The sequence below is a fragment of the Plutella xylostella genome, chromosome 5 (genome assembly GCF_932276165.1).
Source record: "Plutella xylostella chromosome 5, ilPluXylo3.1, whole genome shotgun sequence".
Lineage (NCBI taxonomy): Eukaryota > Metazoa > Arthropoda > Insecta > Lepidoptera > Plutellidae > Plutella > Plutella xylostella.
In genome coordinates, this window is record NC_063985.1 from 623,971 (window position 1) to 649,837 (window position 25,867).

At 40.2% G+C, this 25,867-nt stretch overlaps 1 protein-coding gene across 1 annotated transcript; it reads left to right on the forward strand.

The window, feature by feature from the left end:
* Positions 1–760: 760 nt before the first annotated feature.
* Positions 761–23,080, forward strand: LOC105393364 (tripeptidyl-peptidase 2). The gene is made up of 27 exons (XM_048633161.1): positions 761–979; positions 2,478–2,659; positions 2,743–2,874; positions 3,046–3,232; positions 4,467–4,617; positions 5,064–5,227; positions 5,692–5,796; positions 6,144–6,282; positions 6,743–6,873; positions 7,296–7,458; positions 7,874–7,944; positions 8,109–8,248; positions 8,529–8,706; positions 9,273–9,438; positions 11,498–11,716; positions 13,063–13,177; positions 14,053–14,270; positions 16,284–16,395; positions 16,816–16,938; positions 17,208–17,363; positions 17,924–18,012; positions 18,266–18,489; positions 19,141–19,252; positions 19,946–20,018; positions 20,628–20,713; positions 20,908–21,079; positions 21,409–23,080. Exons 1-27 carry the CDS (start codon positions 844–846, stop codon positions 21,616–21,618), a joined length of 3,954 nt encoding a protein of 1,317 aa, XP_048489118.1. The 5' UTR covers positions 761–843; the 3' UTR covers positions 21,619–23,080.
* Positions 23,081–25,867: the final 2,787 nt, after the last annotated feature.

The following is a 25,867-nucleotide window of genomic DNA, read 5'->3' on the forward strand; positions in this document are numbered from 1 at the left end:
CAGTATTATTTTCTATTCATCAGGAAGAGAATCCAGGCCCTGCAAAAAATAAAAATATGTTTTTAAGTACACTATAAAACATATAACAGATAAATAAAGTAAACTATTTCAAATCCAAAAAATCTTCCCAAGTTAAATCCCGTTGGCAACATATCATTAAATCTAATTTGTAACTCAATCTTTAATTCAACAGATTGCTTGGAGGTAGGCCTGCATGTATTTGAGTTTCGTATCTTTGATTACAATAGCATTTTTAATAGAATTGCCTATCAACAATGACATACTGGTTACTAATATTAGAATCTATCTTTACACTTTTTACATTATTATACTATTAAGATTCTTAGGGTTGCTCCTATCTCTTCTTCAACATAATTATTAGCTCCTTATGCAAGGATATTCTATACTCACATTCACATTGTAAGGGTTGCCAGTTAGTCTCATGTCTCGCTGGTACGCAGCACGGTCCCATCTGTCAACCATGGACCGCCTGAAGTGCTGTAAGAACATAACATTAAATAAGTATTTAATATACAATTACATTTAGACACAGGTCATAATGTTATTTTACTAGGGATTCTAGAGCAATGTTTAGCACAGGTACTTTTCCTAACCTAAATGAATATGAAGCGAAACTCAAGGACTAGGTCAAAAATAAATAGAATTCATTTTATCTCTGGTCTTTCTATCGCGAGTTTGTATTGAATGTGTTGTGTGGTTGGTAGGACACCCCTACTGTAGTGTTATCTAATACTTTGTTCTTAATTTCATACACTTACATTGCCTAGCGAGAGGTTGTGAAGGTGGTAAAGGCCCCATCCGGGAATACCTATACCGGCAGTGATGATGAAGAAACTTGGCAGGATTTCGTACCACATTTCAATTTACAAAAACCCACAAAAATATTGCGGTAATAATTTGGTACGCTTTTTGACAGCTGACTGTGTGTTCCCAGTGATTGAAGAAAAAAAGTACCAAAGTGAGTAATATGGCTAATTCTACCATTTATTATAATTTTTAGTTTCATTATGAATATTATGATAGTTACCTATTATTATAACAGGATTTTCAGAAAGTTTAATGTCAGGCCAGCAAAATTTTGTATTACGTTACCCTCTCGGACTCTCTGGGGTGGGGGAGTATTTTATATGTACCTTGTTAATCTACGGTAGGTTAGTATTGGTAGTTGTAGGTCCTACATCTAGCATCTACCCACAGGTATTTATTTAAGTACCAACTTTGCATGGTAAAAATATATTAGGCAAGTAGGTAGGATCTTGGAAAAAAATCTTACGTTGCCTAAAACCAAGTTATGCAGATGGTAATGTGCAAGTCCTGGTAATCCAACTGAAGCTAAAACAATACCAAAGGGTACCAAAATTTCAAACCACATTGCTGTGCAAATTGGATATTTTCGTTTTATCAATCACAAAATAACAACTTCAAATTAGTTATAAAACCAATGACAACGTCATTCAAACCACTCGGCATAGAGAAAATAACACTACCTACAAAGGCGGGCGAAATAACTAGACACCTGGGTTAAATGACATTTGTCTTTAGTACTGAGTGCAAAAAAAGTAATATCGATATTACAAAAAATATCATCTTTGCTATCAGTATTTTTATAACTAAGCTCGGCTACAAAAATAATGAACCTCGCCATACTGCGCAGTTTTAATGAACTAATTTTATAAAGAAAATTAATAAGATATTTATAAGATGTTTGTAATTACTCTGGTTATCTAAAAACATACTTACTTACCTGACTTTTGTTATATTGTAATAAAAAGTATAAATATTTGTTTATACAGAGGGTGTTGCAAAAAGGGTATTATACTAAGCCGAAACCAGCATGTGCAGCATGTTATGTCTAAGCCCGAATCTGAAATTGGAATTTAAAAATTCGCGAAAAAAAATATCATTCTCCATAATAAAAAGTCACTTGACCAACTAAGTTTCTATGGAAAATGAATAAAAAAAATAACGCATTTTAAAGTTGTGATTTCAGTTTTGGGCTTAGATATATAACATGCTGCACATGCTGGTTTCGGCTTAGTATATCCTTTTTGCAACACCCTGTATAAGTATTCAAGTTGATACCTACTTGTTAAAGTAGTAACAAAAAGTATGCGATAAAAAATATTTATTGTTAGATAATCGTCTGATAATTCTTATGCTAACGCTACAAAAGGACGAGAGCGGGGCCTCGCGCGGGGAAAGGGGAGAGGGGTAGATTTTTGGGCCAGGTGTCTAGAAACTTTGCGCGGATAGTACGTTTTATTTTACCACTCGGCACGGCAAATCTTTTAATCTTCTTATTTTCAGCTTTATGCAAAAAGTATGAATAACTTCCTACCTATTATAAGTATTTGTTTTTATAAGGTTTTTATGTGGTAGGTCTATTTTATTTTCGTTATGGCAGCTTTTTATGAAAGTTTATTTTTAAATTGAATTTTACTGGCTGGTAACATTAGACGGCAAGTCATCAAAGATGGCAGACGTCCCCATCGACTGTGATTTTCCCGTCTGGGGATTAATGCCGAAAAAAGAAACAGGGGTGGTCTCTTTCTTGAATAAAAACCCAAACTTTGATGGTAGAGGCACCGTCATTGCAATTCTGGACTCTGGAGTCGATCCGGCTGCCGACGGGCTCAAGGTAAAAAAATGCGCTTGTCATGGTTTGTTTAGTTGGAGTTTTATTGTTTGATCGGCTATTTCAAGTGTTATTGTTGTTTTTAGTTGACGAGCACAGGGGAGACGAAGGTGATCGAGAGGTTCGACTGCAGCGGTTGCGGCGATGTGGACACCAGCACGGTTATCACTAAAGTTGTTGACGGCTGCATTACCGGTCTCACTGGTCGCCAGCTGACGGTAAATTATAATTTTCTGAATGAAATATATCCTTTTCTCAGTTGCTACCTTATTTGTCACCTCTAAGATGAGTCCCTTGCCCTTCATCACCCATATAGTTATAATAGCTCCTTGCGAAAACCATATCTAATAAAGTACAAATTTAGTGCAACTAACTAAGTGTCTACACAGATTCCAGAGTCATGGAAGAACCCAAGCGGAGAGTGGCGCGTGGGAGTGCTGTACCCATACAGCCTGTACCCCGGCAAGCTCAAGGAGCGCGTGCAGGAGCACCGTAAGACACACAGCTGGGATGTCGGGCATAAGCCCGCCTTCGCTGCCGCTAACAAAGCACTGCAGGACTTTGAGACTGAAAATGGTGAGGTTCTTTTTTAGTTCTATCAGAAGTATCATATAAAAATCACCTATTGTCAGTGTGTTATTCTGTTTTTTTTCAAGTCACCAAGAATTGAATTGTGCCAAAACTGATTCTTTGTTAATTTTGTTAAGTGCTCATATTACTGATTACTCATTATTATAATCAGGTTACTTATGTTATTTCCAAGTGAAAATTTTAAATGTGTGAAACTATTATGCCTGATTGCATACTTACTAAAACATATCAGGGTTTTTTAATCAAGATTCTGCAATGCTAGCTTCCTTTTCATGTTTAAAAATGTACATTAATTAAAGTTTTATAAAATAGAAACCTACAGTATCAAAACCAGTTTTACCTACATAGATAATTTTAACTGGTATTTAGATCAAAGGTCACCTTCATGCTGAAACTAGTTTGTAGTTATTAATTTTTGAATTTAGTTCAGACCTATTATGTATTATGTAATAATGCACCAATTAGATAAGAAACATAAAACTAGTTTTTGTTATTGCAGTACTCCTTAAATGGATGTACAGGTCTAGTGTATAATATGCAATGTGATTAGTGTGCTATGATTGATTTAGAATTTATATTATTATACCTACCTACATTTAAAAACATCATAACTTGTGAAATAAATGAAAGAAATTTAAAAACTTACATAATTTAATCTTATTGGTTTAACAAAATAGAAATGAAATGAAATCATTTATTTTTTGTCCTAGAATTTTACAATTACTTGTCAAAAGTTATAATATTACTCTACCACCATTTCACAAAGGCCCTGTCATAAAGGAGGAAAGAAGACTCTCAATGTAAAGTAATTACAGCTCACAGGTAAAATATTTTAGTCATTTGGCCCAGCCTCATGAACCTCTGTACATTCCCACTGGTCCTACCTAAACAAATAAACATTGACGTATTGTGGGTTGATAAGGCAGAAAAGTGTTTAAATAGATGAAGCTGACCATACCATACACACACCCTAGGTCGTCTACTGGCTTTGGCGTGAGCTTGGGTGGCTTAATAGCTAATCATCCCATAGGTCTTTCACGCATAATGGCCCTCCTTATATTCCATTTCAGGGGGAAAGTCATCTGATACAAACAAAAACTACCCTTATTCGAATGTAATAAGGGTTCTGTCAGATGTATTTCCCCATGAAACAAGGGCTAAATGTGGAAAATCAGCTTGCCATACACCAATATCTAACTCACACCTCTCTTGTACCCAGCCTCGTCCCCGGGCCCGCTGTCCCCGGAGCTCAAGCTGCAGCGCGAGGAGCTGGAGGCGCGCGTGGAGGCGCTGCAGGCCGCCAACAGGAAGCACAGCGACGTGGGGCCCGCGTGCGACGCCGTGCTGTTCCATGACGGCGCGGTGTGGAGGTGAGACTCAGTAGCACCTGGTATCTACTGAGTGGGGAGATATTGATAATAATGTACCTTCTTCATTAGCCAATAATCGACCAATACTACACATACACAACTCCTCAAGAGTGCTTCAACAAAAACACTCTGATCCTGGTTAAAGTAAAGTAAAGTAAAGTAAAAAACGTTTATTTATGAAATTGTTTGAGTACATTTTGTGATTGTAATTATTTTAGGGTAATCATCCACTGCTGGGCATAAGCCTCTCCCAAGGAGCACCAGGATACTTTTGTCTTTGGCCTACCTCATTCAGCCTAAGGTTGTCGGATGGAAGTATAATCAACAGCGTCAGTCAGAAGTCTTTTTTGGGGATTTTAGTAGCCATGGTCTTTAATTTATGGCCATAATTACATCTCTCTTATAAAAGTTAAAAATGACCTAATTCCCTATTCCCTCTTCCACAGAGCCTGCATAGACACATCAGAGACCGGCGATTTATCCTCCGGGCCTCTTCTGGGTGAATACAGCGTGACTCACGAGCACACTCACTTGACGCCGCTCGACGAGATGACTGTCAGCATCAACGTGCACAATGAGGGGAATGTGCTGGAGGTTGTGGGGATGTGCTGTGAGTATTAGCTGTTTCATTCTACATACAGTCAGCTGCATAAATAGCTATACACTTTTGTACTTTGTCAATCTGAAACCGGCTATCAATTCATTGAAACAGACAGTACGTCAGTTTGACAAGGTACAGAAGTGTATAGTTAGTGTTACTCATGCAGCTGACCTACCTATACCATAGTAGTGGCTGGAACTACACAAGAGTGGCATGTCTCTTTAATTGAAGCTGAATTTATTTCGGGCATTAAAATTGGTAGCGTTTTATGGGAGAAACCCTTTTGGCATATGTTCCAAACTTTAACCTCATCGGTAGACACCATGTCAATCAATAGAGAGAGACGGCCCTTTACTAGTAAACAGCCGCCTCGTCATTCTTGGTCATCTGCCGTTTACTTAAGCAACTTAAACAGATCCAGCTTCCAATCAACATTCACCCTACTCCATGTAACAATAATATCGTTATTCCAGCGACACACGGCACGCACGTGGCGGCCATCTCTGCCGGTTATTTCCCGGAGGAGCCGGACCGGAACGGAGTCGCGCCCGGAGCCAAGATCATCTCGCTCACTATCGGTAACTACACCGTACACTACTACAAGTGCAGCCGGCTTCAATGGTAGCTATTCAGTTGTGACACTAAACAACAGCCTATTGATTTGTGTATTTTATTTACCAGGTCCAAAAGCGTACTTATAAAGCTGGCCGTACACTGCTAGCTAAGTAGTAGTAGCTTTAAAAATAATCCGAATGTATTGCAAAAATGGCCTATATTGGTACTTGAACTAGTCAATATGCTTATGGTATGTTGGTTACAACCAATTCGAAAGCATATTCAAAGAATAAACTGTAAAATAACTGCTTTCTAAAAATATAAATTGAAAAAGAGTCGGTAGCTTACTAAAACCCCATTTCTTCCGCAGGAGACAGTCGCCTAGGCTCCATGGAGACGGGCACTGCGCTAGTGCGGGCCTGCATCAAGCTGATGCAGCTCAGCAAGGAGCAGACAGTGCACGTGGTCAACATGAGCTACGGAGAACACGCGCACTGGAGCAACGCGGGGTGAGTCATATACAGGGTGTTGCACTAGCAGACGGTCCGCTTGGCTCCATGGAGACATATCATAGTAATAAATAATTAGTTTACTCAGACAATCTTGGTCGTTACGTTACAACGTGGAGGGTATGCTGCAAGGTGACACATAAGAAAACATGTGGCACTACAACTACAAAATATACATTTCACAATAGTCGGTTAGATCGTAACCAGGGATTGGTAAATCAATTATACGTCATTTCCATATTAAACTCTTGACAGATGTTTCAAAGGTCAACCAATAATCCCTGGTCTGCTCTAACCCACTATGGCGAAATTGGCACTAAGTCGAATAAACAACATTTGTTTTGATTTGCAAATCGCCATATGATCTCTATGAAATTGCTACTAAGCGTTCCCTATTACCATTTCCGTCTTGTATACTCTTATCCATCATTTTATAACACTCCCTTTTTTCCTTCCACAGTCGCGTCGGCTCGCTAATCTGCGAGGTGGTGGCGCGCTACGGCGTGTGCTGGGTGGTGTCCGCCGGGAACCACGGGCCCGCGCTGTGCACCGTGGGAGCCCCTCCGGACGTGCACCAGGCTACCCTTATAGGTAAATAGATATTCACTAGATGTTAGTGGTAAATAGCAGCATGTGAGATGAACATGTTAGCATTTGGCTGAAAGCCGATTAGAGCTAAGGTACAAATTATAGGGGTTTTCATCCCCTGTATAACATTTTGATTTTTTAGAGTAGCAAGTGGAAGATAGATGTGCCGGCCAAGCTAGATGATTCTGTCCCAGACATAAGTGCTTGTATTCACTGTACACAAGGGTCCTTTTAATTTCCTTAAATTTAATTTTATTAGTTACAAAATGTCTACGTTGATCTCGCGGATGTGGTCACGAAATATCAAACATGATGACGTGATATTTGATATTTCTGGATTCGCACGTGCGTTTCGTATGTGACACAAGTGTTCAGTCTTGCCGGTTCAACGTGAACAAGCACTTACACCAGTCATCTTCCCCCAGGTGTTGGCGCCTACGTGTCCCCCGAGATGATGTCAGCGGCCTACTCCATGCGCGCGCGCTCCGGGGGCGGCCTGTTCTCCTGGTCCTCTCGGGGGCCATGCGCGGACGGGGCCGCGGGGGTCAGCGTGTGCGCCCCCGGGGCCGCTGTCGCGCCCGTCGCCAGGTATGTGTATTGTACTTGGTAAAATATAGCATGAGCCCACCCGTTCATCGCCTGTGGGGACGGCCCCTACCAGATGACTGAAGATTAAATAGTAGAGTATCCTGATAAAATAGTGACTCAATACAAAGTTACAACTACATGCTCAATTTACACTCACGGGCAATGAAAAGGTTCCACTGAGAAAATCCCTAAATTACTCCTAAACGGAAGAGGCTATAACATAATGACGCCTTCTGCAACATTGATGTACATTTAACAAAGCATCAGGATATTACCGACTAAAAACTGTAATGTTTTGTACACATTTTAAATTATTTTTTTTGGAAAAATAAGGGTTGATTGGTGTTGGCATTTTGTGAGTGGAACTTTTTCATTACCCGTGAGTGTATATTAATTAAAAGATGTTTGTTCCCAGGTTCACCCTGCGGAACTCGCAGCTGATGAACGGCACTTCGATGGCCGCCCCTCACGTGGCTGGCGCTACAGGTATGGAAATGGAAAATTATTATGCATCCGTAAAATCTAAGATGTGTACAAAACTTTACAAATAAATGTCAGTGACTTCTGTAGCACTATTATTAATATGTATTGTTACCATGCCATATATCGTTCCTACACGAAAGCTAAAACATTAAATCTTATTTCCACAGCGGCGCTAATATCGGGTCTCAAGGCAAAGGGTCTGAAATACTCTCCATTCTCCGTAAAACGAGCCTTAGAGAATTCCGCCACTTACTTGAGCCATGTGGAGCCGTGGGCGCAGGGATGTGGGCTGCTCAATATAGAGAAGGTATGTAGCGTGGGACGCCCTATAGTCTGCTGAAGATCTTAGACAGGTAGTTGGTAGAGGTTGGATGAGGAAAGTTGAGGATAGAGTTTTGTAAAGCGCTTTCTGAGGGTCCATGAATGAATTTAGTAGTGGACCATTTATTTATTCTAGACTTTTCTTGTTTTGAGCTAGGAATTTCTAAATAAATTACTTTGTTAATCAATTCATTACAGCATCTAGTGTAACTTGGCACGTCTCTAATCACAACCATCCAATCATAATCTTAACAATCCTTCCCCAGGCATTCGACATCCTAACAACGCACCACGACGCCCCCGAGCGTGACGTCACATTCACCATCGAGTGCGGCGCCTCGCGAGGCAAGGGCGTGCTGCTGAGGCCGAGGCAAGGAGACACGCACACAGACGTGGCCGTGAGCATCGAGCCCGCCTTCCTGCACCACTGTAGCGATACTGACGGTATGTACATACATCGAGTGCGGCGCCTCGCGAGGCAAATCTTTATATTCGATTGGAATTCATTGAATGTTCTGCCATCTTGTTAGTGAAATCAAAGGCATCTGGAATGGCATTCTTATGATTTACTTTTTACACTTTACATACCGTCAGTTCGATGACTATTTTATTGAGTATAATTTGGTTTTTTATACAATAAATAAAATAATCTTGTTTACATCAGGTAACTTATCAAAAAGTTGTAAAGCAAAGAAACAATGCATATGGCAATCTATGACGAGCGGTACGTTGCATTCCTGTCTAGTAGATTATCTAACATAGCAGTATAGTGGTTTTTGCAAATAAATAGTGGTATGTTTCTGTAGTATTACGAAACTGCTTCAGTATTTTAGTATCTGAATAGTCAGCTAATTATATTGGTTGTGCATAAAAACTGGTAATACACCTTCCATAATTATACATAGTTAGCTTGGAAGTATTGTGTATGTAACTATGTATAACTTCAGAAGTAAACAATACTATCTCGCCCTATTCGTATTATCTTTCTAACCAGCACCTACCTCCCACAGACCTCCAAACGCTGCGCGCCCAGATCTCCTTCGGTCTACGCCTAACCCTCGCCAACTCGGCGCCGTGGATATCGGCCCCCACGCACCTGGACATGATGAATGCTAACAGGCCTATCTCCATCCGGGTAGATACGGCTGCACTGCCGCCGGGGCCGCACTTCTCTAGGTAATATTTCACACCCACGAGCTTCGCTTAGCCTTAAAAAGTTTTCCCGTTGGAATTCCGAGATAAAAAGCCTGTGTTCATTCAGGGTGTTAGCAAACTCCATACCAAATTTCATTAAAATGGGTTCAGCCGTTTTGACGTGAAGAAGTAACAAATATACACACAGAAACTTTCGCCTGTTATAATTTTAGTACGATTTGAAATAAGAAACATTTTGTTGGTAATTATTTTCGATATCATTATGTCATGTATGATGCACGATCGGTTGAGGCATGGTTCTAAAAACGCAACCCTGTGGACACAGTCCTATGTCATGTCAGTCTATTTGACCGCTGTTGTATCTGACTGTAAATCAGGCGAAATTGCGACTGTCGCTAAGTCTATAACACGCCGACGCTTGATGCAACATACAGCCAGCTACAGTATTCAAATAGTTAAAGATAGTTCCAGTACAACTATACAGGGTGTTAACTTAATTGCGTTGGAGCGGGAAATGGTAGATACAGCTGATGATACTGAACACGATAAGACATTAAAAAACGTATTTTATTTGCTTTAAGCTGACCAACATAAAACAGTTTTATTTAGTACATTTTAAAATTTCATAGTCACCCTATTCAGGTTTAGGTACGTTTGACAGAATGACCATGAACTTGAAAGCCAAGATCAAGGCCAAACAATTCAAAGCCAAGGTCAATAAAAAAGTATGCGTGCATCTGCACCACACTCGTGGAGCTACATCGTCAAGGTACCTACCGAGATTTTGGGTACTCAAAGTACCCAATCCATTGTAGACATTTCATTTTACTCCATAAGTATCACTTTATTGATACACAATTACCTTTTATGAATACAGAACATTTTCATTTTATGCTTCATAACATAGGTCACACGTATTCACAGCACAGCACAACATAAAACGAAATGAGGAACAAGGCTTGGTAATCAAAAGATAGAATTGTAGGTACCTTTTCCCTTTTAGGTAATACTTAATTGTAAAAAATTATTGTAAACAAGTAAACAACAATGACTGACCGACAGACTAGATCCACAGAGAAGGTAATGACTGGTAATGACTATCATAAATACTCGATGGTTATGATACGCGAGATTGTTATTATTCTACTGGTATTTAAAGTGAGGCCATACTTATTATGAGGATTTCCGTACTATTCGTCATCAAAGACGTCTCAATCGCAAGTACACAACACAAATCGAGATGAGCGAGTGTAAGTAAACCAATTCGTCATTGAAGTAGACCCTGTTATCATCCTGTTATGCATTGTGGTCTTTTAACTTTAGCTGCATACAGACCGACCAAACAAACGCCAACGAACGGGTTTTGTTGACCTTCGTTGCTCAATCTGCCCCTGTATTATGTATGATAAATGTCCATCGGTGGGCGTTCGTTGGGCCGGTCTGTGCGCATCTTTAGGTAATAAAAGAAAAATAAAATGTGGTGAGTATCAAGGGTGAATACTAAACGCTTACCTTATTCTGAGTAAAAAGGTTTAATTATTGTTTTGAGCTCCTAGAAAGTCATAAATTATATTCTGTACGATCTATCAAACTTTATGACAATCAGCTGTTTAATTGTTGATTAGTACGTCATTAATCACCATGAATAATTCCAATTTTATTTAATAATCGTTATTACCTACTGTGTAATTAATTACAATCATAGTTACATCAAATAAATTATGAAAAGTGAAGTTGATAACAAATTTACAGTGTGTGTTCTTTTGCAATCGAATGTCTCATTGGTTATGTGTTTGTGTAGGGTGACCATGTTTTTGATTAAGGTAAAACTTTCCACTTTACTTTAGACTTTAAACATAAATATTCGAGATTCTGATGTTTTTTTTCTTAGAAACGTGCTTGGTTAGACTAATACTAACCCCCATTTCCCGCTCAAACGCATTCTAGTTAACACCCTGTATTTTGTTAAAATATAAGAATAATCCAACAGAATTTTTACAAAGCTGTTGAAAGAAATGCAAGCAATTTCCGTGCCACATTCACAATATTTAATTTTACAAACTAAACCTCTCTTCTACAGCATAGACGCCTACGACGTGACCTGCATAGAAAAGGGCCCGGTGTTCCGGATCCCAGTGACCGTGTTCCAACCGGAGCCCCTAGACCCGGCCACCCCGGTCATCAGCTGTGACGCCGAGTTCCGCCCGTCCAGCATACGGAGACACCTGCTGGTGCCGCCGCCGGGCACCACGTGGGGCGTGCTGAGGATCAGCTCCAGGGATCAGAATACGCAGGGCAGGTGGGCACGACTATTCTATACTGTTTTCTGTGGGTACCAAAGGCTTGGCTCTCTTGAATGGAACCTTTGTGCATGTCCCCAAGGTTTAAACTGCGTTCCTAAGCTTGGTTGGACCATTTCCTACCACGTTCGTCCACTGCGGGTTGGTGGGTTCACATAATTAAATGAGCTTCTCCTTCTTGTCGTGTCGATGGCAACTGTCATACTGGGCCGCCACGTCGATACCCCTCTTGTTAGCCTTTAGGTCAGGGATGCACAGACTTATCAAGACTAGGGGCCACTCGTACAAATTATGAACTGATGGCGGGCCGCTAGAAGTACCCATAGGTAATTAAAGACAATCAAGAATTGAAAATAAGTACTTAATGTTAAAAAATAATTGATTTATTTTGAAGCGTGGCAGGGCTTTATAATCTTTTATTTATTTATTTGGCTTCAATTTACACGTAAAACTGCTTCCAAACATTCCTTTGCAAGGCGGTTTCGATTTTTTTGTCGATTTAGTATTGAAAAGTTTTGTTCACATATAGATATAGGTACAGCCAAAAACTGGCACATTTTTAGAGCAGAGTTTATAGGCAACTCTTAGTACGTATTTCTATCAATGCTGTGGTAAAAGTTCAGTAATTTTCTTTCGTTGAATTAGCTGCGTAAATCTTGGTCGTTTTGAATGTCGATAATTTCTAACTGCATTGATCAGGATTTTTAAGTTCCTGGACATCCCTTTGCTTTTCTGCCAGAAAAAATCGAATTTCTTCTTCTTATTAAATTAAGAAATCGTTCCAGTGTCAATACACGACTTAGCCACCTTATTTCTGTATCCTTAATACAATCTCTATATTCGCTTTTAATGTCATCAAGGAATTGTTTGAATTGCCTGTGATTAACTACTTTTCGAACATTGTTTTTAGAAATAATATTTTTCGAATGTACGAGGGTAACTACTATTTTTGCTGTCGGCGGGCCACTAGTATTCGACCGGCGGGCCGCATGCGGCCCGCGGGCCGCGGTCTGTGCATCCGTGCTTTAGGTCTTCCCTGGTGCAGGTGTTGCGACAGCCAGGGCACACTATCAGGTACTGCATTCAAATCATAATGAGCTTCTACTCCATCAGCCTATAGCAGTTCAGTGCTGGACGTAGGCCTCTCAAAAGGACGTTAGTGGATGCGATCTATAGCTATCTGCATAGCTTTCAGCACCTGGGTCGCCAGCCGTACTAAAACAACATAAGTCTACACATAGTTATTTCATCACGCAAGAGAAGCCCAAATATTTGTCAAAATGGCCTTGTTGCCGCACCAACGGCATTTGGCATAACAATACAAACTAACGCCATCTCTTTGCAGATACCTGGTGCACACGATGCAAATGCTGCCCCAGTCCAGCTGCCGCTCGCACGAGACGCAGAAGATGCTGAGCGTGACGACGGACGCGCCCGCCGCGCTGCCCTTCAGGGTTGTGGTGAGTACTTTGCAGCGATAACAGCGATTTGACGGTCGAATGGTGTAGTGGTTAGTGGCCCTGACTGCTATGCCGAAGGTCCCGGGTTCGATTCCCGGCTGGGGCAGATATTTGTTGAAATACAGATATTTGTACTCGGGTCTTGGGTGTTGATAGTTTATATTAAGTATGTATCTATCTATGTATTTGTGTAGATATATCAGCTGTCCGACACCCATAACACAGGTTCTGCCTAGCTTGGGGTCGGATGGCCGTGTGAGAGATGTCCCCACATATTTATTTATTTATTATTAACATTTTCGAACCTCCGTTTGAGTTGCGACTATCGTCAACTGTCACTGACAAATGTAAGGTGAAATTTGTTAGTTCCAAAAGTGACTACGTTGGCGCAGATTTTTTTATATGTGTTTGTGTAGTATCGAAAATAGTATTGAATTGCCACGTTAGCCCGTGATAGGCACTCTGTCCCCCCGCAGGTAGGGTTACTCTAGCTTGATAGAAACGAACGAACGAAAGCTGTTGTGCAATAAAAACATAAATGCTGTTTGTCAAAATAATCATAAACACTAGAATAGAATAACTAGACCGCGACCCCCTGTATATTTCTGTCAGACCTACTATTGCGCTCTAATTTTCTTCTACTTTATCCTATAGCAGTGGACTGCTATTTCTTAACCGTGCAGTATTATATTTTTGTTATGGAGAGCGAGACCTCCTGGCACAGGTATTTTTATACTTAATAGGAGGCCTTTACCTTGAATTTGTTAGAATTAAGAAAGTTTTGAAATAAACAATTTTTAATTTTAACTGCTGGACGTAGGCGTCTCCCAAAGCAGGCTACCGATCTATAACAATAGCCTCTTATTCTCCAACAGGAAGGCGTAACCCTCGAAATCGCCATCGCCAAGTACTGGGCGAACATGGGCTCGCACCGCATCAGCTACTCCATCGAGCTATTCGGCCTCAAACCCTCGTGCGGGCGGCGCGCGGTGGCGCTGGGCGCGGGCGGGCTCAGCCGCCTGCTGCTCGCCGCGCACCGGCAGCAGGACTGCCAGCCGCACGCGCAGCTCAAGCACGCGGAGCTGCCCCAGAGGTGAGGCTGAGGGGGGTAGGCGCCGCAGCAATGGTGGAAGCCAAGACATTCTACGCTAAAACCTGGAAAATCAGTTTAGCCGTTTGGGAGCTACAATACCACAGAGAGAGAGATAGAGAGATACACAGATACATAGATACGCAGACACACAGATACAAAGATATACAAATACGTAAAACTTATACACCTCTATTTTTTGGTCGGGGGTTGATAAACACAAGCACATGTATCAAACTATCGAGTTAATCCGTCTCCGTCCGGACTGCGGGCAAAGCCAATGTTATATTTCACAGTAATTTGGTAGACAAGTAATGACATCTTTATAACTACAACTAAATTCGTCGCTTCAGTCGGCTCTGCGATTTATACTGTACTACCACAAAAAACTTTAAACTCTGTTTAACTCACAGGGGTATAATCGTGACAGTTCTGACATTGCGAAAAAGAGACGCTTAGCTACATTAAGCGTAAGAAAGAAACGTTAAGCTGTAAATGTTTTTTGTCCTTTTTGCTGTGGCGCCTGTTTACGTCAGTTCTCTGTGCCAAACAATGAAACAAATGAAAAATCTTTGCCAAACAAAGGCTGACAGTTACAACAAAATTTTCTAAATGCTATTTATTTTTGATTTGCTAGTGATTTGTGGGTGTTTATTAAGTTTATTAGACTATTATCATCACTTAACGAGTGTGTGACATGGGTGGGCTGATTTTGTTCGGTTGTATAGAGCATATTGAACGAAAACACGATGGAATGATGGATGAGATATATTTTCACATGTAAGTAGATACTATCAAGTTTAACAAGCTTACATTCATCATAGTACTATCTATTGGCTCGATTTTAATATAAAACGATACTAATTTTAATACTGTAAGGTCTTTTAGTATCAGTTTTAAGTAAAAATTACGAGGTACCATATCATAACAAATCACATGGTGTTGCAAGTTATTGAAAATTTATTTTACCCACAAATATTATAGTATGCAAAGAAAATACTAGAAATTGTAACGGACTCGGGTTGGGTTTACAAATGGGGCGCACGAATTCGGTTTTTGTGAAGATTGTATTTTGTAGAAGTCATTCTCCTCTTTCAAATGAGGTGCCTCTCATTGTGAGGAAACGTTCGTTTCGTTTTTTTCTTCTATGTGTGATTTCTTCTGTATAATATAAAGTTTATTGTATTGATACGAAATGCGTGTTTCCTTTAAAAAAAACCCCATCACATATTTGGCCCACGATTATAATGCTCATGCTCATCCATTTATCTCTGCTTCATAGGTTTCCGACAGAAAAAAAAATATCAAGAAAATGGATAGACATTACCGGTCGCACAAATTGGGAACCAAAGAAACATACAAAAATTGTGTTCGGCACATTTTGAAGAGGATTGTTTCGATTGGACGAAGACAATGAATCATACAATCCACTCAGTTTGTGTATATTAAATAATTATATTGAAATCAAATAAGTATGAGTAAAGTTTTTTTTCTTATATCGTCGGTTGACAGGAAAAACTCACGAATGCTGATTTTTCAATATTCAGATAAATGTTATCTGGGTAATACAAACATTGAGAAACATTGAGACGCAACAGCATCAAAATTATTTCCCAGCAAAACTTTTATCTGGCTATTGAAAAATTAGCCTTTAGTGTCTTTTTCCTATCAACCGACGATATACTCAAGTTTTGTTTTTGTTATTATGATAAGTTAAATTTCCCCATATTTAGGTTTAATTTTTTTGTCGGCAACATCTATGGTTTGAGTGAGAAAGAGAATAGTGCACACGGCGATTGCCAGTCTATTTGTAGTTGGTCTGAGGTTTAACTGGTGTTTAAAACGAAATTTGACAGATTTTGTAGGCGTTTGACAGCGCTAAACATCTGATAAATACTGCCTAAGTTTTTGTGGTAAGGCCCATAAAGTTTAATTGTAAATTTCATTTGTATTTTGAATTGCCACTCCGAATAAGGTTTTACTGTTCTACTCCTTCAATATAGTTCTTATTTCCAGGCCTACAGAGTCGAAAATAACCCCGCTGACGTCCAGAGACATCGTGCCTCCGAACAGACAGATCTACCAACTCGTCAACACCTATACCTTCCACTTAGCTAAAGGAACAGAGGTAAGTTACAAGTAAACAATACTATGTAATTTTTATTGCATATGCACATAACGCCGTTCAACCTTATTATGGTGACTTAATTAATGATTTCTGCCTTAGAATTGGCACTTACTTCAATAAGGGCTTTGATTAAAATGGTATTTGCTCCGTCATCATCATAAATAAACGCTCTCTTTGACATCGTTGTTTCTAGTGTAAATTGTATTGGGAATTATTGTTGTTCGAAACAGTAAAGTCGTGATAATGAACGAGTCGTCTTACTTATCCCGCAAATTCCTCTAACATACCTTCAAGTGTAAAGATTTGATGTCGTTGATGAAGATGACAAAAAGCAGGCCCGAGAAGAGACCCTTGGGGAACTCCCGAGGAAATCGGCGTAAAGGGAGACAACGTATTCATCTTAACCCTCTCTCTCCACAGGTGACTCCGATAGTGTCTCTGCTGTCGGACATGCTGTACGAGTCGGAGTTCGAGTCCCAGATGTGGATGTTGTACAACAGCTGCAAGCAACTCATGGCCGTCGGCGATGCTTATCCGAGCAAGGTACGTGCGTTATTTTTTAGAAACCCTTTAAATTGTAAATTGTATCACCACCATGGGTAATCGTTTGTGTCTTGAGTTGAGTTGAGACTGACTCTAATATTCTGTGGATTTTAGTACGGCCGCAGGGTCGGTAAAATCGGTTGATATTTGTATGAAAATAATTGTCACGGGCCCAAGCGAGACATACTTGAGTATATGACATTAAAAACCTCCTCAGAAAAACCACAGAAAATTACCGAATTAATTAAGCCTTACCTTTTCACCAACAGTACTCCGTGAAACTAGACAAAGGCGACTACACACTCCGTCTGAACGTGCGGCACGAGAGCAAGCAGGTGCTGGAGCTGATCGCGGAGCTGGCCGTGCTGCTGCAGCAGAGACTGCCGCAGCCGCTCACCGCCGACCTGTACTGCACCCGGCACGAGGTAACACACACACACACACACACACACACACACGGAGCTGGCCGTGCTGCTGCAGCAGAGTCTGCCGCAGCCGCTCACCGCCGACCTGTACTGCACCCGGCACGAGGTACGTCGAACTGACCTACCAACATACATACATACAAAAATCTACGTGTGGACCGCAAAACTTACAGCTCGAAACCTCGCGCGGAGCCGGCTCGATGGAAATTAATGAATGTAATTTCCTTCGAACATACTCAAAGCAACAATACTACGGTTCGGTGAATACTAAACGACGCGTATTCAATGCTGAATGTGTGGATGAAAGTCCATGCTATGGGTTTTACTCGACAGTTTAGCTCGATCGAGTAATACCGTATGTGAGTACATTACCATAACGTGTAATGTTATGTCACCCAATAAGTGACTGCTTGGGCTTCTAACAAGAAGCGCATCAATACTCTTTTTTATCCAACCCAATCACTAACCGTCCAATATTGCTGTGCGATATGCAAATGAGCTACAGGGTGATCCATGTTACTATCTGAACACAGTTTCTACAAAGTACTTTATCTTTTCAGGCGTTGACTGGCGGCAAGAAGTTCAACTCCGCCACCGTCCCGACCGGCGGGATCCTGCCGCTCTACCTCAGCTCCATACCGTCTGACAAGTGAGTTAACATATTACAATACAATCACTGCGAACTTGCAACAAACAATAAGTATAACTCCTGGCGGCTCTAACGAGTAGATAAAATAACGAGGTTAAAATTCTTCGTTTTTACTGTGAACTTTGGATGTTATACATGGCACTAAAACAATTTTTTGGCGTGGCAATCTAGCCACATCATTCTGTAACACATTTCCAACGATACATACCTACATTAATTTTATAAACAACAAAACTTATTATCTCTTCCCCAGAATAAGCCGCTCCAATCTGACCGTCGGGCAAACCCTAACAGGCACAATAACCTTCACTAAGGACGAACTAGGTCGCAAAGTCGACACATACGAGCTGGTGTACGTAGTGCCAGAACCGCCCAAGAGGAATAACAATAATAACAAGGAGAAGGAGAAGGGCAACCCGTACGAGGAGTATCTGAACGCGATGAAGGACTTCAAGACTAACTGGATGGGGAAACTTGGTAAGGGCGCCTTCAAATTAGTCGCGCGACTGCAGCGCTGCTGCAGCGCTGCAGTCGCGCATCCTTTAAATTACAAAATTTATATGGATTTTGACAGCAGCGCGGCTGCAGCGCTGCAGCAGCGCTGCAGTCGCGCGACACTTAGCGACTAATTTGAAGGCGCCCTAAGGGTAAACGCGATGATTTTTGTATGAGTAGATTTAAAAAGGGCAATTTTTGAAAAGTCGTAGATCAAAATATGATTCACAATGACCCCTTTTCGGTTTACTAATCCACTTTTGCAATACCCTGTATACTTTTACAATATAATATCATATTCATCTTAGCGTGTCGGTGATAAATACCAGAAATAGACTAAAGTTTGTCACAGTGGTGAAAGCTAATGCTAGGTAATCCTAGTCAGATTAGGGTCTTTGACTGTCCAGGCCTAGGTTGCACCGGACGCATATAAGGTACAGTTGATTCGTCACTCGTGGCGGTTCCTGCATCCCAATGTGCGATCCTTTGATTAGCTGCTGGATGCTGGCTAGAAGAAGGCTAGAGACCTAGAAACGATTAGGGGAGGCAATGTCAAGTAGCAAAGTTACATTTTCCACATCCACTTACAACATAAATAAAACACATTCTAAGCAACACATTTCCCCTCTCCAGAAGGCGACAAGTTAGAACAAGTGTACGAGGAAGTGCAAGAGCTGTTCCCCGGCTACCTCGGCGCGCACGTCGCGTACCTACACGCCGTGGACTCTCCTACTGACGCCGCCAAGTAAGTATACTTCTAGCTTAGTTTACATGGTATTCAGTGGAAGAGTATACTAATGACCGCGTATTAAGTGGGAAAAGTGTATGTTGGAGGTGTGACACATACTGGTGTTACACAGACGTGTAACACATACTGGTGACCCATTTGGTTTAGGGCAGTGGAATATGGGAGAACGAGATGTCACCAGTCCGATAGGTGTACTAGTAAGCAACTTCTGCTGCAGTGTGTGTTTTAGAATCTGCCGCTCGAGAGAATTTCTGCGTTAGTTCTTTCGGTTTGGCCTCAGCACTAGGGTAAACCCGAGCAACGGTCGCGTTCACGGCGTGGCTTGGACCCCTCGCTATGTAAGCTCGGATCACAAATATTTTATCAACTGTAGTCCAGCCTAGCCGTTTACTTAGTCAGGTAATCGGATCGCTGTCCCGGGAGTGTGGGCGAGGAAATGAATTGTAAACGTGTCTTGCAATCCTAACTATATATAATATTATGAATGCGAAAGTAACTGTGTCTGTCTGTTACTCTTTCACGGCAAAACTACTGAACGGATTTGAATAAAATTTAGTATACATACGGTCTTAGACCATGACAAAGAACATAGGCTACTTTTTATTCCGGCATTCCCACGGGAAAACTTTTTAAGGCGAAGCAAAGCTCGCGGGTACAGTTAGTTTAATTATAATTTTGTTATAATTGCAGACTACCTCACGCGGAGCAGGCGCCGGACGTGACGACGGCGTGGTGCGAACAACTCATCACTATTTCTGATAAGGTACCTACTTTTCTTAACACCCTGTACAGTATAAACGTATATTGTTATGTTTACAGCCCACACAATATCCCACTGCACCTTATGATGATGGTGGGCAAAGGCCTCCCCTTTTATGTTCCAGAATTCTACCCGTTTGAGTATCTCATTTTATATTCACAGTAGATAGATAGATAGATAATTCTTTATTGCACACAAACACAGAAATTACAATAGAATATGCACAACATAGACGGTACAAATGGCGGCCTTATTACTAAGAGTAATTTCTTCCAGACTACCTCGGAGGAGAGAAATTATACAAAAGAAAAGGGGAAAGTGCAAAAAATTACAAACATAACTTATAAAAGGAAAAATTAACAATTATATAAAATGATACCTAATCTATACCTAGTAATAGGTAATATAAACTACATACAACATACTTATATACTTAAATATATACATACTTTTATATAATATATTATAAATAAATATTATTCTGGCAAAGATAATAATTTATTGTAGTGCTTATTCAGCAGGGATTTAAATGATGCTAGCGAAGGCGCAAGTCTGATATGTGTGGGTAATTCACACCGAATCAATTTCCTAATTTATGTTTCTTTTTTGCAGGTTATAAAGGCAATAGATCAAGACAAGCTGTTAGCGTATCTAGGAATCAAGAATGACACGCGTAGTGACGCTAATAAAATCAAAGTGTAAGTAGTCATATCAGTACATTGCGTAAAAGATTTCGTTACTTATAGCAGATTAACGTTTTCTTCTGTCACCTGCATGTACAGTGGCTTCCACAGAAACCTAACCCCTATCAGTAGCAATGTTCCTCCAACTCGCTTACAAAGTGGCGCCTCTAGCGACAACCCTAATCAACAACTACATTCCTCTCCCACAGAGAACAAGAGAAGCAACGCGGCTACCTCATAGACGCGCTGTGTCGGAAGGGGACGGCGCTATGTCGCCTGCTCGCTCTGGCTGATAACGCCGCGGCAAAGGAGAAACTGATGTCGTCACTCAAGGACAACATGGCCGACTTGCTCAAGTTCACTGACCTCACTGATGCTAAGGTTTGTGTTGTAGAGTTGTGAATGTAGGGAGTATCATTAAAATATCGATCTTTTAGACGCAATCGGAATACTACATTGCTCTCAAATATGAAAAGCATCTTTCATTTTAGTTCTTCGGCCGTTAGAGTAAACCGTTTAGAATCGAATTTGTATTTGGCGTGTGTACCACTAGATGGCGACTATCCCGCGCCATGCAAATTCACGTTTAGTTTCCACTTTTCATACTCATTAAATCTCACACTAGTCTCCTGGCTATAAAATAGCAGTTAGTTAACTCAGCTGACTCTAGGGTAATCAATAAAATTGTAAAAATACTGTATCTCCCCCAGGCGATCCACTACGGCGTGTGGCACTGCTTCGCTCTCAAGCACTGGGGTCGCGCCATCAAACTCCTCACCAAGATACAAGAAGACAAGCCCTCCAAGGAGGTTGAAGAGCGACTGCTAGAGGCCTACAAACAACTGCAGTGGGAACACCTAGTGAAATATACCACTAGTGCGATGCCGACCAAGTATCCAACCACCTATAGGCCGTTCTAGCTTGAAAGCTTCAGGGTGAAGCGGCGGAGAACAGGTTTTAAGGAATGATGTTTTGTTCTGAGGGCTGAGTGTGGTTTGGTTTGTTATGTTGTGCCGTGAATAGACCCCGTCGCGTAGTGTGTTAAACTCTGACTAATGAGAAGTATTGTTGTCTAAAGTTTGTTGTATAAATATACTTATGCGTAAGAGTTATTTGTGAAGTACAAACACAAGTATTTACAGAAGTTTATAAACAATCAATCATTCTGAGGAATCTGTTGAACCGCTGATGCGAGTAGGTTTAAGACTAGGAAAATATTATGTAAACGCATTTTTATTTTTTTACTCTAGGCTTTTAGTAACAAGGTCTACAAATGAAAATCGTTGCATTTGAATTTTAGTCAAGGTTGTTACTTTCATGGTGCTCAGTTCGTGCTGATCTTTTTTTTCCTACCACCGATGCTTTTGGTGTTAACAGTCATTTAAATTGTAATGTTTTTACCGATGAAATAAGTTTTAAGTTGCATTCTCAGTTTTCAGTACGTTTGTATACAGGATGTTGCAAAAATGAAAAGTTGATTGGAATGACCCCCTGGGTCAGCTTACTATAATTACCACTTTTGCAAGTACCCTGTATGATAAACGACCATTCAGAACTCACCAGTATTTCCATACCCGATTTCAGCTTTGTATTAAATTTGTAGTAATAATCTTTTATTTTAGACTCTTGAAATTATATTGTGTTTGAAATGCTTTTTATCCATAAATAAATTAAATAATTATGTGACAATGTTTTGTAGCAAGATGGATTAAAATTGTAATGGTTCAAATCGCGGGCGATTGTAATTAACTATTTTATTATCATTCTGTATAATCTACCAAATGTAATTATATTTATACAAGTTATGCCTTTTGGGTGCTAAATGATCTCCTTACTAAAGCATCTCGTAATATATGCCAGACATTTTTATATGAGTAAGTTTTTATCATAATATAAGGTTAATGCTACTTACATTTGGTAGATTTATGGCCAATTGTGAACCGTCCACATCTAAATCTGACCATGTTAAATACGTACACTTGGATCATAAGGTACATACTTACGTACATCTATAAGCTAAATAATGAAACTGCATGTAAACTTATCTGCCCCACTTTATCGACGTCGATAAAGGACACGTGCCGCGAGGCCTGGTGACAGTTGAAGGAAACAAGATAAAATTTTGGACAAGACAGTATTCACTATACCTTTAGTTCAACTGTCAAAGGAATGCATAAAGCAATACAATAGCAACCCACAAGTTAGAAATATTAACATAAATGGTTTATATTTGGTTTATTAATAATTATGCATTTCTTTAACACTTTGAAATACTGCTTTTGTAAATGGTTCTCATTATAAATATTGTAATAGCTTCGTGAATTTGACATAGACAATTTTGTTGATAAGTATAATGAAATAAATGAAATATTATTTGACTAATACCTGTTTATTTTTATCACCAACCGATTTAAATAATAGAACTAGCCATAGCACGGTATATTAAAATCAGGGGAAACTAAGGAGTAAGGACTAATAGGAAAAACTAAGCTTATGAGCGCTGCTGCGCCACGGCACATAAAATTAAACATACCTATATCTTTCGTTAGTTTTTTGGGAAGCTAGAGTCTAGAATAGTCTAGTCTAGATCAATCATCGTGTAACGTAGAAATAAACATGAATGCCTCCATTAGAACTGCATATTCAACCACACGCAAAGGAATCGTTCTAACTCTAACCAGTTAGTAGAAAAGACAATTAGGTCACAGACTGCCAGACGCAACAAAAAAATAAACTAGTATTCATGGAAGTAGAAAAACGACGGAAGGAATCTCGCTAACTAAAAAGTGAGGCACCCAAAGTAAGTCGATTTCATTGTTGCAACGAGCCAGAGTAGCCAGACACACACATTCACACTCAAAGTAAGTCAGTCCGCCGCCGCGCGCCAATCACGTCGCACCTACGCACACACACTCTAATGTCGCCGCCATTGCTGTGCCTCATTTTTTAGTTTGCAAGATTCCTTCCATCTTTTTTCTACTACCATTCCAGTAAGTTCGCTGTTGTAACTACTACTTCAGTTGAAAATTCTGTCCAATAAGTAAATTACTCAGTACTTAGGTAAATAAAAAGACAAGCAATTGAAATCCCCAGTGGGGGTGGGTGGGTCATCGAGAGGCAGTTCTGAGTAGCGGTCTGCAGTCTGCAGCGGCGTGCGGCGGAGCGAGGCGGCGGCGGCGGGGCCTGCGGTCACCCGGCGTGGATGACATGGGCACAGCTGCGGCGAACAGAGGTGTCAGTCGGATTGGATTATTTGTTATTTATTTAGGAAGGATTTTATGGGGTAGTATTGGCCGGTATTTACCTACCATACGTAGCAGTTGGTAGATATATCAATATTTTTAGGCCCCATATAGATTGCTCACTACTATAATTTTTAACATTATGAATTTTTTTAATACCGTATCGCAGAGAGGTTTATTTCGACATTAAATCCATATCTGTCTCTTTCTGTCCCGAATGTGGAAAGCAAAGCATATATTTGAGGTCGACATAAGCTTGAAATTCCTTTCTGCAACTCAGCATAAGTTTCAGAACCTGAAGATGAAGTATCCTATAGATCCGTGTGCAGTTGGACACGTTAATCAACTAAAATTGAAGTGACCTAATCAATTATCATAAAGGGCTTCATGTTATTTTTGTAAAGATTTATACAAGAGAACTCATGTATGTAATAGGTACATAAAAAGTTGAACACATTGAACCATCTGCACAATAACTTAAGTACCTATTCCCAGCTATCGTCGACTGTCACAAAGCTATTTTGTGCGAGCAGCCGCTACCGAGGTCCGGAGGCTGCCAGTTATTCGAATTAGTCGACTTGCGAACTACGACTCTCGTTAGTTCCAAGATCTGATTTATTAGAAACACGATTCCTAGAACTGGCTCCACGATAACTGAATAAAGATGGCCTGTGAGTTAAGTAGTTAAGTGGACAGTTGTTAAGACGACCGAATGGCGTAGTGGTTAGTGACCTGACTACTGAGCCGATGGTCCCGGGTTCGATTCCCGGCTGGGGCAGATATTTGTTTAAACACAGATATTTGTTCTCGGGTCTTGGATGTGCCCGTAAAATGGCAATAGGCCCGCCCCCTATTACATTGGGACTAACATAACACTCTGGCGAAAAGTGGGTGCAGCAATGCACCTCTGCCTACCCCGCAAGGGAGTACATTAGTACAAGGCGTGAGTGCGTGTTTTTTTTTTTTTTTTTTTTTGTTAATTGTTCAATGAAGTTTTGCTGAAGCTTCCGCTAGCTTTAGGAACTTGATATTGATCAAGAGAAAAGATTGTCTCTCGTTTGAGTACCTAAATCTTCCTGATAGTGAACTATGTCGTGCTCAGCCCACCACAGCGCTGAATATCATACAAATTATTTGTAGGGATAGCATCATATAATTTTGTCAACCTTGTCAAAGTAACAAACCAAACTAAAGTTTTTGATAAAAAGAAATAAAAAAACTAATGTCTTCTGAATAAGTAGTTAACAAGTAGTTACTAAATAATCTAACCAAACCACAGAATAATAACTAGTGAAACTAAGAACGACATAAACCACAGTTTGATGGTCCCACCCAGCGATAGAAACCGAAAGCTCTTGATTTTGAAGCTAATCAAATCAATCAAGCTAAACATTTTAGCACGAAACCACAGAGACACTTTTAACCTAAATATTAGATAATTAAATAGTGAAGACTGAAATGTAAAAAGATAAAAAGTGTGTAGGTACACTTCAATTAAAGCGGCATTGTACTTAGTTTCTATTAACTATAAAAGCTTAGGCAAGTAAGTGCTTATTAAATAAAAAAAACAGCTTCCATTTCTCTACTTTTTATTTAATGGCCGCTAGTAGAGCCCATTATGAGTTGAACTGTAAATTAGTTTGAAAGCTCATAATTACAACTGGGCCACTACTTTGTTCGCTGAAACTCCTGAAACCAGTTTACGATCTCTACAGTGTTGCAGGTGAAAAGTGTTTTAAACTAACGAATGCTTTCACAATTCATTATGAGGTCTTGATCAGTCTACTTGCTTTTATGGACTTCAGTCAGGGTTGTCCGAGAGATACTTAAAAAAAAAAAAATCACGCACTCACGCCTTGTACTACTGTACTATCTTGCGGGGTAGGCAGAGGTGCATTGCTGCACCCACTTTTCGCCAGAGTGTTAT

Excerpts from the sequence above, each read along its gene's own strand:
- LOC105393364 (XM_048633161.1), top strand. The coding sequence starts at position 844 with ATGATGAAGAAACTTGGCAGGATTTCGTACCACATTTCAATTTACAAA. Across the intron at positions 16,939-17,207 it reads GCGATGCTTATCCGAGCAAG|TACTCCGTGAAACTAGACAA; the intron begins GTACGTGCGTTA and ends TTTCACCAACAG. Across the intron at positions 20,714-20,907 it reads GACGCTAATAAAATCAAAGT|AGAACAAGAGAAGCAACGCG; the intron begins GTAAGTAGTCAT and ends CCTCTCCCACAG.